The sequence below is a fragment of the Aedes aegypti genome, unplaced genomic scaffold, assembly GCF_002204515.2.
Source record: "Aedes aegypti strain LVP_AGWG unplaced genomic scaffold, AaegL5.0 Primary Assembly AGWG_AaegL5_hic_scaff_1239_PBJ_arrow, whole genome shotgun sequence".
In the NCBI taxonomy this organism is placed as follows: domain Eukaryota; kingdom Metazoa; phylum Arthropoda; class Insecta; order Diptera; family Culicidae; genus Aedes; species Aedes aegypti.
The window spans coordinates 1-17,579 of NW_018734665.1; the positions used below are offsets into that span (position 1 = coordinate 1).

Sequence of the window (17,579 nt, forward strand, 5' to 3'; positions counted from 1 at the left end):
ATTTGTTTGAAGCTTCGAAAATTTTTATTATTTTTCTAAAAAAACATTTCAAAGAAAAAAACGTTATTCAATCACATATTGCTGCATGTCTAACATTTCAAAGTGATTAGCTTCAATTGGCTTATTTAGCGTTCAGATTTTGCTGATGACTACACCTGAAACAAATATGTGTTTCATTATTTATACCGTGCCATGCTCTATTACCGTGAGGTTAAAAAAAACTCAAGTTTCAATCGATCAGATAAAAATAACGTATGATAGTTTTCAAGTCTTTCATGTTTTATACAGTAGACCGTTTTATATACTTTTCATAAAAAATATGATTTGAACCATTTTGAAAATTTTAACCATAGTTACAATTGGTGTTGTTAAACATACCAGTGTTCCAAATACCGTGCATCTGACTCCGACTGTCGGGTCACATTTTGAAACATCTCTCAATTGAACAAACGAAGCGCATCAAAAATAAAACTTTTGTATCAAACAACGTATTGAGGTTTGCATGATTGATCCGGGAAATAAAATATATATTTCACTCCGCCATTTTGAAATTATAACTGAAACACGGTATTTGGAACACATAAGCAACCGTGCCCTAATACCGTGTGTTGGCACCAGGCGATTACATTCTAACATTATTTTTGTTTGTTATGTTAGTTCAAGTTTGTCACGGCTTTCTAAATACTACTTAATGTGCTAACGTTTGTGACAATCATTTAGAAAAATAAATAATATAATATGCTAGAAATCCACATAATTCCCAAATACACGGTATTAGGCAACACACGGAATTAGAGCAGGTCACGGTATGGCTTAATGGAATATTAATAGACGGAATTACCTTCGCAATCCTTCAACCTTCAGTTCTGCAAATTTGTTTCCATTCACAATGTTTGTGGGTGGACTATAACTAAAAAAGATTTTTATAAAAAATGGAGAAACAAAGAAAAAACTTACTAGTATACACCCGGTATGTTAGGCTCACAGTTATTTAACACGTTTTCACTTCACAAAAGAAAAAAAAAACATGGCGTTTCACATGTTCAATATTAGACATTAAGCAAAACTAAACATTAGGAACAACAAGAATTATCATTGACATGTTACATTCAAAGTGATGTAGATTATTGTTGATTCAAAAAAAAAAAAATTAAAATTATTTCAACTCAGTACATCCAGTTGTATTGAATTGCGTATCTTTTTTGAAACAACAAAGAATATTATTGGGGGTGACCCATTTCGCATAAAGACGTTTCGCATAAGGACATTTCGCATACGGACGTTTGGCACAATGGAAATTTGGTATAATCCGAATTATACGCCTTCTTTAAAATGCTACCTGTTCTTTTATGAAACTGCTTTATGCGAAACGTTCATTATGCCAAATGTCCGTATACGAAATGTCCTTATGCGAAACGTCTTTATGCGAAATGGGTCACCCCCAATATTATTATTTTGAATAGCTGATAATTCTTTGCGTGTTCTATGGGGCTCTGCACAAAAATCGTTCTTTCTCTTTTGCTCTGCCATGAAATTAGTAAACAACAAGGCCAGTAAACGTCAAAATCCCATACAAAACCAAAACAGTGCAGAGCCCCATAGTTGTTGGTGTCAAAGTGTTGCTTACTTAGTTGATCATGCTCTGCATGCAACTTTCTCTTGCCTCTTAACTTCTAAAAAGAGTACAAGACGTTTTCTGTAAACGGTCCAAATCTTGACGTTTCAAAACAAACCGGGCAATATGCCCCTCCCGTAGAAAAAATTCCGCAGCGCTGTAGAAATGCTTCCAAGGAGGATTCAACCACTTGCTAAGCTTAAAAGGGTCTATTAGCAGTCGTCTTTAAAAAGTTTTTATAATAAGTACAATAGTAAAGGATGGGATTCATTTACAACGAGACTTCCCTATCGGACCCAAAATTTTGCGTCAAAAAGCTGATTTTCGATATTTTCGGTATTTCCATTTCTATAGATTGTTCATACCTCTCAAAGATCTTATATGCGCAACAACAGTTTTTCGCGGATATTCAAGGTATGTAATCATATTTACGTGTCAAATAAGCCGTAATCCCTTGAAAATGAAGTGGGGCGTATTGCCCGGTTGAGGCGCATTATACCAATTTACCCTAGCACCACCGAATGGTCGGATGGACGGCTGTGAAGTCATAGTTGCCACTTTGTGATTGTCCAGAACAATCTTAATTGCTCAGATATTCAATGAATATTGGGAATTGCTGATCATTCCTAATGTTACAAAATTGGGTTAATTCTACGAGTGGCGTGAGGTGACAATTGTCGGTGTCGTATAGCGAGGTGACAATTATTGTCGACTCGGGTGAAGTGACTTTCCATTTGATTTACACGGCGAGTCACTTCACTCGAGTCGACAATTGTCACCTCGCTATACGACACCGACAATTCTCACCTCACGCCACTCGTAGAATAAGCCCAAATGTAAAAGTCTGACCGGCGCCGGGCCACTTCCTTACGGACGTCGGGGAAAGAGAAGGTTCGTTTGATAACCATTGTTTCGTATCATAACTATATAGCATGGTCATCTGATCGAACAAACATGTAATTGAAGTTGGAAATACTTTATTTCAGGGTTCAATTTTTCAGTTTATAATTTTCGGTACAATTTGATCGAAGTAAATCAAGGATTGAGTCAACGTGGTACAACAGTACAAAACAGGGATACCCAATTTATCTAACGGTTTGCGGTCTAGCTTCTGCAATCAACGCTTGGTCTAGTTTCCGATTTTAGCTTTTTCGATAGATTTAATTTATTTTTACAACAGCCCTCATCTATCGTTGAACAGAAATATCTAACTGCCTTTAGTCTGTACGGTAATACCTGTACAAGAAAACGACCTCTCCTACAGTACTAAGTCTTAGGATATATTATACACAGTTACATTGAAATATTTTGTTAGGGATTCATTAGCGTATTCTCTAAGTAAGTTTCACTCACTTGCATCAATAATCTTTGTAGTACATATTCGGTTGGTGTGTAGATTCTTGCTTTGGAGGTGACGATAACTATCCAACCAAATATGTTGGTGCACAGCAACTAATCAAAATTGGAAACTAAAGCATATAACATTTAAAAATATAAATATAGCAATGTTTGCAAAGTATCGAATCAGGTAAAAAGTGTGAACAAGGAACGTAGGTTCTATGTAACTAAACTTTCTGTCACATCCATCCAAGCTACAAACTTTGTTTGGTTTCGATACCGGTTTGAGTGACGCTGTCTCCTGGCGAGAATACAATATATTAAACATTAACTCTTGCTACCCTCTTCAGAAGGGTTCAACTTAGTTCTCCTTGATATAGTTGCTGTCGAAGATTTCCAGCTCGCGCTGGATGAAGTTGGCCTTATTGCTGAGCACCTTGATTTGCTTCTGGTTGGCCTCGATCACGGCCAGGGAGGTTTCGATGTCCTTCAGTTCAGTGTTCATCTCTGTGGTAGCCGGTATCGACAACGCGACACAATCGGGCGAAGGTGCTGGACAGCTCCCTGTGCAAAGAAATACAACGAAAATGAGGTGAGACACAGAAAAAATGAACCGTGTTACTTCAGTACTTACTGTTGCACCTGGTGGCTGCAGTTGGCCGAAGTGAGATCGACAATCAACTTCAGCTTCCGTGTGGCGTGCTGCACATACTGGTTTTTGAAATTCTTCTCTTTGGCGGCGTTGGTCCAGGACAGGCGCTCGTAGAGATACACGCTGCCATACAGGATGCCGGCACCCACAATCACTCGCCAGCCAATTGTTTTCAGGAGCTGAAAAAACGTTGGTATACCGTTATTTGCTTGTAATGAACTTAAACTTAAAGGGCTTATCATAAAAACATGTCCAAAAGAACTTGAAACTATTGAGAACCAGAGCTACGGATCTAAAGCCCTGATAAGGGGATGGTTGTGACGATTATGGCCGTGTAAATTGTCGAATATTATTTGATCCGATCTTATTATTCTATTGCTCTAAATTTTAGTTGTTTTCGGCATTGTTAACTTGTCTACTGCAATGCTATCTTTGTGAACTAAGGGCCGATTTCTTCACCTTTGCTTAAGCAGTAAGCCACGTTTACTCATATCATTAAACTAGGTTTAAGGCCTAGGCGCGTGTGAAAAAATCAGTCCTAATTGACTTAAGTATATCGGTAAGAATTCTATGAAAACGTGAATTATTATCATGAGCTCCATTATGTTACACTAGGTTTTGTAATCTACAGATACAGAAACTACGCAGTATATACTAAACCATTGTTAACCGCTCTAATCTAATCACCAATTCAAACCAATGTCGACAGGTATGAGTACTATTCTTCCTTAGATTACAATAATTAAGTGAATTGTTTTTAAAAACAGGGAGTAGAAGCCATAGAACAGAAGCGTCATCGGGTAGAGTTCTAAGCCGGTAGGCAATACCAAATGTAAGGGAAAAAACACTTTGTTTTACACGGATTCGAATTTCAATCTTTTCAGTTTTGAGCTGCGCGAAGAGAGCTTTTTACCTGGCCAAACAATTACCACATCTACTAGCGGCGGCGACAGATCAGAAACTGGAGTTAGCTTTATAGTGATTGAGAAGCAGATTTATTCGGTGGGACCTGTGTGTTGAGAATAGAGCGTCAGCTTCAATTACAGTCTGATCAGCATCTATCCGCCAACGAACAATAAGCTCATGATGACATGAAGAATTAGTACTATGAGAGCCTACATAGGGTTTCCGGGAAGCCTTCATTCCGTTACCAACGATAATAGGCCAGGAGAAGTGGATGAACTTGTCATTCATTTTTCTGTCAATTCTCATACAAAATCTACTTTTTCTCTGACATAAATTCACTCTAGGTGAACCACTTCCCCTGGCCTATTACCTGTGACTAGAGGGTTGGCAATCAGTATTATTTACTTCGCACGTAGGAATATTCGTAAAACACCTGGCTACATCCTTGTGGTTATTCCTGTTTTAAATAGACTACGTTTTGGTTGATGGGCCACATTTCTCAGATTTCATGGACCTTGTTGTAATCGGGCGCGGATATTTAGCGTCAGGGGCTCCATAAATAACAGTATCGCCAGCAGCGAGCAGTTGGCAATAATAAATGTTCCTGAAGATGTAAACAACAACATCCTAACCACGAAGTTTGTGACAATAACGCCACGGGACTTAGCACTGGTCAACGACGAAGATGAAGAATGCAAGAGTGTGACAGATATGAAGAAATGCCGCCAGGATTCAAATTCTAATGGTCGGTATCCGGTTGAGCAGAGAGCGGTAGGTGAGCAGCGAGAGCTGAAGAAACCCAAAAGGATATGCAGAGATTTCTTTCAAAGGTCAACGACTCGCGGCACAATACACACCATGTTCGATGATCGAATAATTTGCTGACCGATACAACTTGGTCTTCTTGCAACATGTCCTGCCCATCTTATCCCTCCAGCTATGACCACCTTCTGGATACTGGGGTATACGTCGTAGAGTTGGGTGAGCTCGTGATTAATCCTTCGCCGCCACACAACGTTTTCCTGCACACCGCCAAAGATCGTCCTAACCCAAGTAACCGTACAGCTGTATATAGTTGCATCAATATCACTTTATATGCTACTATAAAATATGGCATATAAAGTCATACTGCATTACATGTCTCATTAATGCAGTATTAAAGCGGAAAAGGGCGCTATTAAAATGTAAATACGGCTACATTTCCTAGCTCTATGTTGGCAATTGCTAAAGTATGGTTACGGTCTGTACCGTATAAAAGCTTTAGCTAAAGTGTATTTAATGCTCAAAGGAAACCATTATTTTAAGACCCAAAATAGAAACACAAAAATATTATTGTACTCTTTTGTTCGTTGGATGTCAGGTCAGCGTTGCTTATTTGTCTGTCTATTTTTTTATTTTGGTGTTATTGGTTGGATTCGAACCCAAATTAAGTGAGATGTTTTCGATGACTCGCCGCGCCTATCCTCCGGACCATGAATGCTGCATGTCTTGGCCGGCAAAATTGTACAACTTCAAGCAGCACCCTTTCGTTGCCGGTGGCAAATATTGTCGATTTCACTCGTCGGATACGTCGAATCATGATAATATTTTTAGTGCACTTATTCCTTGTGGTTCAAGGAACAAGTGCACCGAATACGTTGAGATGATCCGTTTTTCTGCACACTACAAATTACGTGATAGTTCAATTTGGGGTGAAGTGCGCAATTAGTTTGGTGAACACGACTGTTGCTCTTCCCAGTTAACCGCGGCTGTCGCTCTTTTGCTTTTGAGATTTTGTTTTGTTTTCATTATGTGGGGCTAAAACGGTTGCTCATCTTCACGCTTTATGTATCGTTTTAGCATCTTGCCACATTGAATCGGCGATAGGCGTGTGGTGTACGCACGGGCCTAACAATCGTAAGGTTTTTGGTTCAATTCCAGGTTGATGCAACTTTTTTTTTGTTTTCAAATTCTGGTTTCTCATAAGACAAATCTACGAATTTCAACCAGATTTCTTGTGGCGAATTTTTATAAGGGATATTTAAGTATTTCTATAATCTATTTGCCTGAGTGAATGAAGGATCGACGATAAATACTACATTGAAGTCTTGCCGTTTTTGTTGCGATGAAGCATTGAGTAAGATGATGCAATCAAGCATTGAGCGGTGACCGTATATCACCCATTGATGCACATTTCATTGCTACAATAAAGCAATGCTACATTGCATTCATAAAATGGAATTAAAGCATTATTGCACGCATATTGCAGAATAAAAGCGATGATGCATTGCACTCGTTGAATTAAAGTTAAAATACGGTTATAAATTAATGCTTGTGGTTACTTGGGAAGTATCCGATGTTTGAAGACTCCGAGTGCTTGCAGGTCCTCCTCGAGCATCGTCTACGTTTCATGCCCGTAGAGGACTACCGGCCTTATGAGCGTTTTGTACATGGTACATTTGGTGTGGATGTGAAGCTTTTTGTGAAGGCCATAGTGACCTGACTTTTACTGATGATCCATATTTCATGGCAAACGTTATTGTCAGCCGATAGCAAGGATCCAAGGTAAACGAATTCGGCGACCACCTCGAACGTATTCCCGTCTATCGTAACACCTAGACGAGCCCAGTTGCACTCTGTCCCACTAACTAGCATGTATTTTGTCTTGGTCGCATTCACCACCAGTCCAATTTTTTCAGGCGGGTATACACTGCCCATAACTGCATATTTGTAACATTCGACAAAAGTAGGCACTGAGTAAATGGAGTACCAAGTATGAATTTCTCGTCAGTATGGGAAGGCCCCAAAATTTCAAAAAATTATCAACAATTCAACAATGCTTATATGAAGCTAAAATTTTGTACAGTTCATCTCACATCTTGGGTGAATAGTCAGAAAATAATTCTGATAAAAATTTCTTTGTCACAACATTACGAGGCCCATGTATAATCTCAATGTGACTGTTATGCGGTTATATTAAGCAATGTGACAAAACAACTTGGTATTTTTTCCGAATTTTCTAGAACAATCTCACAGATTTTATTAAGTTAGTCGAAAGTATTGATGATTTGATGATGTTCCACGGTATTAACTCGAAATCGTCAACAATGTCGAATGTGACTGTTTTGCAGTTATGGCCAGTACAGGTCTGCCACCTTTTCAAATGTTCGACCGACAATGTCCATGTCATCCGCGAAGCAAACAAATTGACTGGATCTCGTAAAAATCGTACCCCATCTGTTAAGCCCGGCTCTCCCCATAACACCTTCTAGTGCAATATTGAACAACAGGCACGAAAGTCCATCATCTTGCCGTAGTCCCTGGTGGGATTCAAATGAACTGGAATGTTCGCCTAAAACCTTCACACAATTTTGCACACATTCCATTGTTGCTCTTATCAGTCTCGTGAGCTTCCCGGAAAAGCTGTTCTTGTCCATTATTTTAGATAGCTCTACACCAGTGCTTCCCAATTTTTTTCAACTTTCGGCCCCTTGAGGCCAACATTTATCTGGAATCGCCCCCCTGATATGTGATTTCAATATTTTATTTAATTAAGTGCTGTACGTCAAAAAATGTCTTCGAATCGCATATCCACAGAATCATGATACAATAACTATTAAGTACATTTTGAAATATTTTCTTAAATATCGATATTCCAAAATTATTAGGTACGATTTACTAGATTGTAATATGCAAAGGCGACAACTTCTGACGTAATTGGGGGATACTTGGTTAATGGTGATTTCATAGTAATTTATGTTTTATTTCTAAAATTGCTGCAATAATTAAAAAAAATTGAATAATAAATGTTTGATGTTTCTGGGAACGCTTTTTTCCATTTAATCCAAAAGCACTGTACAAATATTGCTGTGCGTTTGAAATGCAAATATCAAATGCGGAAACACCAAACGCAGTAAGATTTTCCACAAGCAACCCGATGCCAAAGATAGCTTTTCTTTGCTTGGTTGGCGGTTATATGAGTAATCGTTGCTAGATGTCCTTTGATTGTTGTGTCTTACCGCATTTGAATCTCATTTGGTCGAGATTTGCACCTCAAATGCAAACAGCAATATATGAAAATCCAGAATGTTGTTGAGCTCATATTCCAAAGCAATATCCAAAAAGGTTTTTTTCCTAACATCAAGAAAAATTTGTCTCTAAAATGATTTGTACCATAAGAAATGATAAGAAATAGTGCAACCGAAACTTCAAAATAGGCCGTACAGCAAATATCTGATCCGTTGTCGATCGGCCGTCAACGAAGCCGGCCTGGTAATTCCCATGAATTCGTTTATTACAGGTGACAGACGACGGAAGATGATCTGGGATAAGACTCTGTAGGCCGCATTTAGAATGGTGATTGCTCGAAAGTTCTCACAATATAACTTGTCTATTCTCAATCTAATGAATCTATTGTGCCTATCAGCCGGTGCAGACAAATGGCTAGCCTCTCCGGACCCATATTTAAGGGTTCACCTCCGATACCATCCTTACCAGTAGCTGTTGCCTTTTCTGTCTATAACGTTCCACGTTCTGCCGGGTCCTTCGCAGCATGACCGCTCGCGCTGCATTCTTCTCCACCAGAATCTGCCTACATTCCTCGTCGAATAAATCGTTTCGTCGACTCCGTCCCACGTACCCGACGTTACTTTCAACTGCTTTCGCTGTTCTCCAGCAGTCCTCAAAAGGGGCTTCGTCCAGCTCACCCTCTTCCGGTAATGCAGCCTCGAGGTGCTGCATGTATGCCGCTTATACCAGATCATACCAGGGCGCCCGTCGGTACCGTACTTTGTTAACGACGGAGATTTTTGGGCGCAGTTTAACCATCACTAGTATAGTTGTCAGAGTCGATGTTAGCGCCACGATAGGTCCTGACGTCGATAATGTCAAAGAAGTGCCGTCCATCAATCAGAACGTGGTCGATTTGTGATTCTGTCTGCTGTAGTAATCTCCAGGTGTATCGGTATGGAAGACTATGCTGGAAGTAGGAGCTAAGAATGGCCATATTCTTGGACGTGGGCGCCGAACTTTCCAATAGTCGGTCTGAACTTCTCCTCCTGGCCAACCAGAGCGTTTAGATCTTCTATGATGATTTTGACGTCGTGGCTTCGGCAGCTGTCGTACTCGCGTTCGAACTGCGCGTAAAGAGCGTCTCTATCATCATCAGTGCCTCCAGAGAGTGGGCTGTGCACGTTTATTATGCTGAAGTTGAAGAACCGGCCTTTAATCCTCAACTTGCCTCAGGACCATTCGCACTAAATGTTCGGAGGGCCATAGTGCACATTTTAGCTTAGAGTCCTTCTTGGCACTCGGACGATGATCAACCGCCCCTGACATGGGGAACAGAAGCTGTTGTGAGCATACGCCCAAGTTCTCATCGGGGTTGGATACCCGATCTTCCCTAATCTTGCTCGTACCCCGGCCAGTACCGCGACGTTGCTTGGCAGGAGGCTAAGGACCGCACATAAGGGTATATTTTATTCCTTCAGGTACGCAAGTTACCAATGGTACGCCATGCCCAGCATTTCGCAATCCGTGAACGTAGAACGTTGATACTTCCAGACAATATTCGGTGGGAGACTAGAATATGGTGAGTGGCGCAGACGCACAACTCACGATTTGTATAATCTGTTTATAAAACCAAAAAATAAAATACCCCCAGTTTTTAGATATTTTTGCGTCATTAACTTTTAACTTGCTTTTAACGGACTTCGTAATCCGCTTAAGTTTCGCAAGCTGTAAATTTACGTTGGCATAAAACGTTTGGGTGTGATATATAAGAATTGGAAGATAAGAGCAAGTGAAAGATACAACTATAAATTATGACGAAAGGGACGGGCTTGGGATTGAACTAATGATGGCAGACTTCAATGGGCTAGTCTGCAAAAAAACGTTCCGACGATTGGACAAGTTTCTACGATACGCCATATAATAACGTGAAGCTACACTAATGTATCAAAGAGGTAAGAGACATGTAATTAGCCTGGGACACGATTATATGAAAAAAAAAAAAAGATTCTCGCTTTAGTCCACTTTTTGGATTGCATTTAGGTCCCATAACAACTGTGCAAAAGTTCAGCTCGATCGGAGAAACTATATTTTAGCGCCAGCCGTTCAAAGTTTGTATGGGATTTACTATGGGAAAACTTACTTTTGCAAAGAAAAATCGCCAGAGGTCGCCCATTGACCTCTTCAAAAATTCTGCATACAGATCTCGATAGGTATTTCTACTATGAACATCATTGTCGAAGACCGCAAATCAATCCAATGCTTGTGAAAAAAGTTATTAAGCATATAGGGGGAGATCCCCCAGTACCGGACACTTAAGCCACTAAATTCATAATTCGAAAAATATTGCTTTTATGTGCTCGTGTTACCCATTTATGATAAATAATATCATTTTTATAGTGTACAAAAATAAATTCGAAAATATAAATATGAATTTTGACATTGAAATTTGATTATGTATTTTAGTACCAAAATGATCGATCTTGAAAGGTGGCACCCAATACCGGACACGATCTGGAAATGCCTCGAGTTCTGTAAATTTGAGCATCATTGAATGTTTTTACTATAGGAATATTATATAAGTGCCAATTCAATGCATTTGCAACATTTACAAGAACAATTTGAGTTTTTCTTAATTTGCAAGATGTCCATCAAAAACTTCTTTCATATATGATGAAAAATAGCACATTTTACGATGTTGTTCTGATTGTTCATTCTTCTTAATTTTATTGCATGTTTGATGCCATTGTCGACGAAAACCATGAAAAATGAATGTATTTAGAAACACTGGTGCAATAATTACAAAGATATCATATAGCAAATCAAGCTGTCCGAAACTGGGGGACAGAAGGTGCTTAACAAAAATTGTAATTTGACCATATTTTGTTCAATTATGGTACAAAATACATTCATATTATCAAATTAGGATTATGTTCGATCATGCTTGCGTGATCCAAAGTATTTTTTCATATTCAAAATAATTACTAAATAGGCTCAAAATTTTATTTTTATTTTATTTTATTTTATTGATGTACAAGGGGGTCAGGGGCCAAGTCTCCAGCATAAGTTTGAAAACTCACACTGTCCATAATACACCGGGGGGTTTTGGAGCTTAGGAAGTAGGCAACGCAACATCTTTGACCAGAAGGTTCTTTAAGTTTTGCTTCTACTCTTGACTTCCAATACACGTATGAATGATGCAAGGCCAAAAGAACATGAATCAGTCATACATATAGCGGTAGTGAAGTGTTTTGCCTAAGGATATGGGAAAGGAGGGATTTTGGGTGGAGTTTTGTAAATAGCTCTGTGGAACAAGTTTGTTATTAGTTAGAAATTTAGTAATTCTGATTCACCTTGCAATCAGTAATAAGAATATTTACAAAAACATGATACTTAACTTTTCTCGGCCAATACGCTGCCATGCCTTTCCTCTCCAATGGATTTTTCCTCGTTGTAATGGCGGGTTAGATATGAAAACAAGGATAAAGAGAGAAGAAATGTTAGTGATTGTTACATGCTTTATTGCTGTATTGGCCTACAATGAAATCATAGAAAATTCGCTCTTTGGATTCCCATGATAACAATCCCCATGCAGCTTACGAGAAACTCCATGGCAATGATCACTGTACGCCATGTGCGGCATTCAGGACATCTCAACAATACTGAGGACAAACTACAAAAAATGAATCCAAAAGAGCGAAAACCTCAATGTTTCAATGTAGGACAATTCAGCTTTAATGCATGTGAGAAGTTCTTGGTGATACTCTCACAACGGCCATTCAGAATGGTTCGACGGATGTAGATAAAAGATCATTATGATAAAATTAACGCGACGACATGTTATTGAACTCAGAACGATTATTGTATTTGCAACTGTTAATTTCGATACTTAAACTTAGGGTCGGTTATTGTATATAACTTTTAAGATAAGCAGGAGTAAAGCACGAACGCGAAGTAATGACCTTCCATCCTATCTTCAAGTGCTCCCCACAAGCACAACACTTCATTCTGGCACTTTAGAACGTCCATGTTGTAACTTGTTCACACAAGAAATCTGCCTCGACCGAGTTGGCAGAACGCGCCCATACCCCTTTCTGAACCAAAGGACAGGGAATTACTAAATAGGCTCAAAATTAAGGCAATACCTCGATTTTTTTAAGATTTTCAAACTTTTTTACTTTTTAAAAAAGGCATACATATTTCAAGGATATATTATTCTACGCAAACATTAGCCTCCATTATAGCTTTTTTTTCTTCTAATACACCATCTTGATTGGACCATGATTTCTCAATTTTTCGACTTTGTCCGGTATTGGGTGCTGTCCGGTACTGGGGGATCTCCCCCTACTGTTCGGAAATTTGGCCCGATTTTGTTATTATTGTTATTCCTTTACGTGTTAGTCAACGCCGCCTTGCCAATAGGTTTTCATTGAATAACTTTTTTCACAAGTGTCGGATTGTTTCGCGGTCTTCGGCAATATTCTTCATCATAAAATACCTATCGAGGTCTGTATTCAGACTTTTTATAGAGGCCAATGGGCGACCTCTTGCGGTTTTTCTTTGCAAAAGTAAGTTTTCCCATAGTAAATCCCATACAAACTTTGAACGGCTGGCGCTAAAATAGTTTCTCCGATCGAGCTGAAATTTTGCACAGTTGATATGGGACCTAAATGCAATCCAAAAAGTGGACTGGAGCGAGAATCTAAATTTTGTCCCACACTAATGTATATCTACCAGACTGAACTACAGAAAAAAATAGTACTCACCACACCGGCCACCAGAAGCCCCAGGGTGCCCTGGGATCCGATCGAAGCTATCGCCACCTTCGATATCACCGACAGCTGCTCTTCTGTGATCAGTTCGTTATCCGGCATAAGACACATCGGTGAAGTAGGAGACATTACTTGCGATACCTGGGAACACATATACACCAAATCAAGTTATCAATCCCAAAAAAAACAGACGATCGATTCTTACATTCATATTGCTACTTTGCCTATTGTGCGAAATTGCTTTCTTGTTGTTCGCTCGCATTTTGCCATTAAACCTCGCTATGAACGCAGTGATTCCCCAGGAGAAGCGGAAATTCAGATCCTCTTGGAAATCGGAACATAGGTTTTGACAGTTCAGCGTGTACAGCATCTCGAACGGTTGATTCCGCGCAACGACGTGATGCGTGTGGGTGATGATCTTTTCCGACGGGATCAGCGCAGTCATGCGGTCGGTCATTTCCCTTTGCGCTGTTTCGACGTTCATGGCTAAAGCTGTGCTAAGTCGCGCCCTCAGATTCGAACCAAGGCCACTTTCCACGTGGGCGTTGATTTCTTTTTTGTAAACGTTCAGAACCAATGGATCCGTGTGGAAAGGCAGGTTGAACTCATCCACCAGCACGTTTAGTCGCCAAATTTCCTCGTTCAGTGCCTTGGCCACTTTTTGCTCGACTTCCTCGACCATGTTGTGGATCTTCATTTTCATCTCTCGTGTCACTTGCATCAGTTGTGTTTCGGTATTTGCGATCCGATCAGTCAGTTTCTTCTTCTGTTCCAGCTTCTGATTGCGCAGGACATTCGCCCGGTCGAAGATGTTGTCCAGCATCATGCGCATCTCCGTTGAGATGCTCTTGCCGCGAGAGCTGTGCTGTTCAAATTTGGTTCTGACTGCACTTTTCGAGATGCATTCCTCGAACTTCCGTTCGAAGTCCTGGAACTCAAAGTACCGGTTCTGGAAACCATCAGCCAAAGCGCCGGCAATCGCTGGCAGACCTTCGGCTTCCTTCAATCGGGCCTGCAGTGTTTCACGCGCTGACACGAAGAAGACGCGTTCCTCTGCCTCCTTTCCGGATGCAACCTTCAACTCCTTCACGAGGAAATCGACGCATCGTTCCTGGTGTTGTGCTTTGACCTGGAACAAAATTAACGATGTAAGAGACTTTCTTTGAGGCATAGGATTTATGTCTTTGTGATGATTGATTTTAAAGCAAAGAGGGGTGCTCTTGCAGTTGAATATAAAATATATCACACACATACATTCTAAATTAGTACATTTAAACGCACAGATGCAGAGAAGGTACTTTCTCCGTTACAAAGAAGTAAGCAAGGGAATTAAGGGACATAGATACATTCTGAGACGCAATTTAAGATATTTTTCCGTATAAACTTCAGAAATATTATGACTTAAAATTCCTTACCGCAGACGTAAAACATACGCTGCCTTTGTATTGGAATAATCCAGCAAAATCTTAAAAAGAACGAATTGAACAAACCCAGATAATTTCTCAAATATCCAAGTTGAAGGACTCTAAATTTTAAATTTTCATGTAACAAAAACCATACATAATACCGTTGGTGGAGTAAGATCAATTTGTGAGAGCTCCATTTCTAAGAATTTGAGCGAGTGTAGTTTAACAACAATGAATAATCTTCCTTAGTCTTATGGTGACGCCCGTGAGTATAAGCCAATTCTCGGTAAATCTAGCTGTTGGACATATTGAATTGACAAGAAAGCCTCGTTCTTCCCGTACCTAAAACCAACAATTCCACACGGAATCCTTCAAATCATTTACGTTTAAAGTTTATCCCTCCCATGTTCGCAAGTAAAATCGGGCATGTCAGCGACGACCAACAGTTTTCAACTGATAAATCACTTCTTCATTTTTATTGAGGATGTTCGGTCAATGAAGCCGGAAAAGCACTCAAAATTCTTCCTGAATAGAATACGCCCAGCATTGAGTGCTGTGTCTAACTATCGCTCTGACTTGTGTCCCTTCTCATTGCTCCATCCCGGGCAATGAGAAAGCGGACTCTATGGGAGAGGTAGGCGGCAAAGAAGTAAGAAAATAACTGCAATATAGCGGAGAAAGTACCACTGCAAAACCGAAACTTAACAGAACACGAGGAAGAGTAGAAGCAGGATAGACTGCCAGATAGGACAGACATTGGCAGCGGAAGCGAGAGTCATCGGTCAAACTTGCTTCATTACCTTATCCAGGTCCCTCTGGGAAATGATAAAATGATGGTACAATTAGGAAGAGAAAGAAACAAATGGAAGAAGAACGGCTATGGTAACTAATCATTGGATATTGTAGCGGCCAGGCCACTCTTTTTCTTTGGACTTACCGATTCCTGGAACTCCGGCTCTGAGGCCGATGCATCCCAACGGTTGTTCAGCACAAAAATGTTCGGTTTCGAAAGCCGGGTTGAGACTTCGTGGAAGAAGTGTTTTTCCTGTAAGAAAACGGCAGTGGATGGGTTTTAGAATTATTGCGCGTGAATATACATTGCTGAGTGAACCTACCGCCAAGGTCATAGTGGATTCAGCATTGAGAACCAACACGAAAACGTCAGCATTTAAGCAGAAATTGTCTATCCAATCGTTCAAATTAGGTGACACATCGACTCCGGGCGAATCAACGAAAACTACATCATCCCTTAGCAAGTTACATCGTTTACGTGGCCAGAATATCCTGATCAATGAGCTTTCCGAGAGTTTATCCTGGCATAGCGCATTGGCAAGTTGTTTAATCGACTGAAAACAAACATAAATCACAGTTAGTCGACCAAATCGCTTCGAGCCAGCTCTCATCAACTCACCGTTACATTCAGCTTCTCATCACAACCTTCCTTGACTAGGTATGCCTCGTCGCCATCGATGCCCTCCACCTGGCAGAAGCAATGGGTGGTGTGGCCGATACCACTCGGTAGGATTTTGTCCCGCAGCATAGCGTTGATCACTGAACTTTTCCCGTTGGAGGTGCGCCCAAAGAAGGCCACCTTCATGTGGTCACGGGCGAGCACCTCCCGGATGCCGGACACTTTCAGCACATAGCTCCGGAATAGCTCCGACTCGGCTTTGTCCACGATTTCCACCATCGTCGGGAGGGCTGAAAGAGGGAAGTGGAAGATTACGATGAGTTTCGATTTTATCAATATTGCTGTTGGGTAATGTCTATTGGTCTTCTTTAGAGACCATCATCTTTTTTTTCAATTTGTACAGTAGTTTTTCAAACCTTCACACTAAGCTCATTTTACCGGAAATCGGTGAATTTACAGCTACAACAGCTGAACAGTTCGGAGAAACATGAGTTACGGAAGCTAGATAAGAATTTAACTTTCAAAAATCGCATTGAGGGCATTCAAGCCAAATGTAATAAATATGTAAAATGTCTCTATCCCCTTATTAATAGAAAATCAAAACTTTGTCTTAAGAACAAGCTTTTGATATTCAAACAAATTTTCAGGCCAGCCATGTTGTATGCTGTACCACTATGGACTAGCTGTTGTAATACCAGGAAAAAAGCTTTGCAGAATTCAAAATAAAATTTTGAAAATGATTCTGAGGCTTCCTCCCTGGTATAGTACCAATGAGTTACATAGAATATCCAATGATGAAACATTGGAACAAATGTCAAATAAAATAAATAATAATTTCAGGAAAAAACCGTTGCAATCCTTTATTGCCACGATTAATGCGTTTTATGTTTAGGTTAAATTAGGTTAAGTAAATTAAAAACGTTAATTTTTCTCTTATAAGCAGGTGAAATCAACTCACCTGTAAAAACTGCTACGGCAAATTAAATGTAATATGTTGTTAACAAAATGTTAATAAAATCTTAAATTTGTTTTACCAAATTAGGATGATAGTGTTGTTTAATAACACAGAACACCCAGATATAAGAAATGAATGTAATGTTTAGAATGATACTAATGAATAAATTAAAAAAAAAACAACGTGACTTCGTCGGAATTTTACGGATTCCGGTGAATTTTTACCAAATACTGTAAAAAATTACCGTACTCCGTTAATTTTATTTACCGAACCGTTCAGCTGTTGAGATTTCACAGGAATCCGTAAAATAATTTAAGTGCGTTCCAGTAACTACTCCTGCGATTTCCCCATAAATTCATCTAAAGCCGTGGTGGCCAAAGTGCGCCGCACGTGTCGTTTGGATCTCCTGAATATGACAAACTTCGTATAATGTTTCGTCAGGAGGCTATGCTACACCTGATCTATTCGAATTCTATCTTGAGCCTGAGCACCACTGATCTAGAGTATCTAGAAGGCCTGACTCCAGCTATGTCTTGT

The 17,579-nt window shown here is 39.8% G+C and overlaps 1 protein-coding gene across 1 annotated transcript; it reads right to left on the reverse strand.

Annotated features, from left to right (window-relative positions):
* Window positions 1–2,709: 2,709 nt before the first annotated feature.
* LOC110680370 (transmembrane GTPase Marf-like) lies at window positions 2,710–16,374 on the reverse strand. Its single transcript, XM_021856176.1, is given in 9 exon segments — window positions 2,710–3,470; window positions 3,472–3,517; window positions 3,588–3,784; window positions 13,265–13,411; window positions 13,476–14,399; window positions 15,477–15,491; window positions 15,614–15,721; window positions 15,792–16,022; window positions 16,088–16,374. Coding segments are annotated over 9 exon segments (2,103 nt in total). The 5' UTR covers window positions 16,367–16,374; the 3' UTR covers window positions 2,710–3,314.
* Window positions 16,375–17,579: the final 1,205 nt, after the last annotated feature.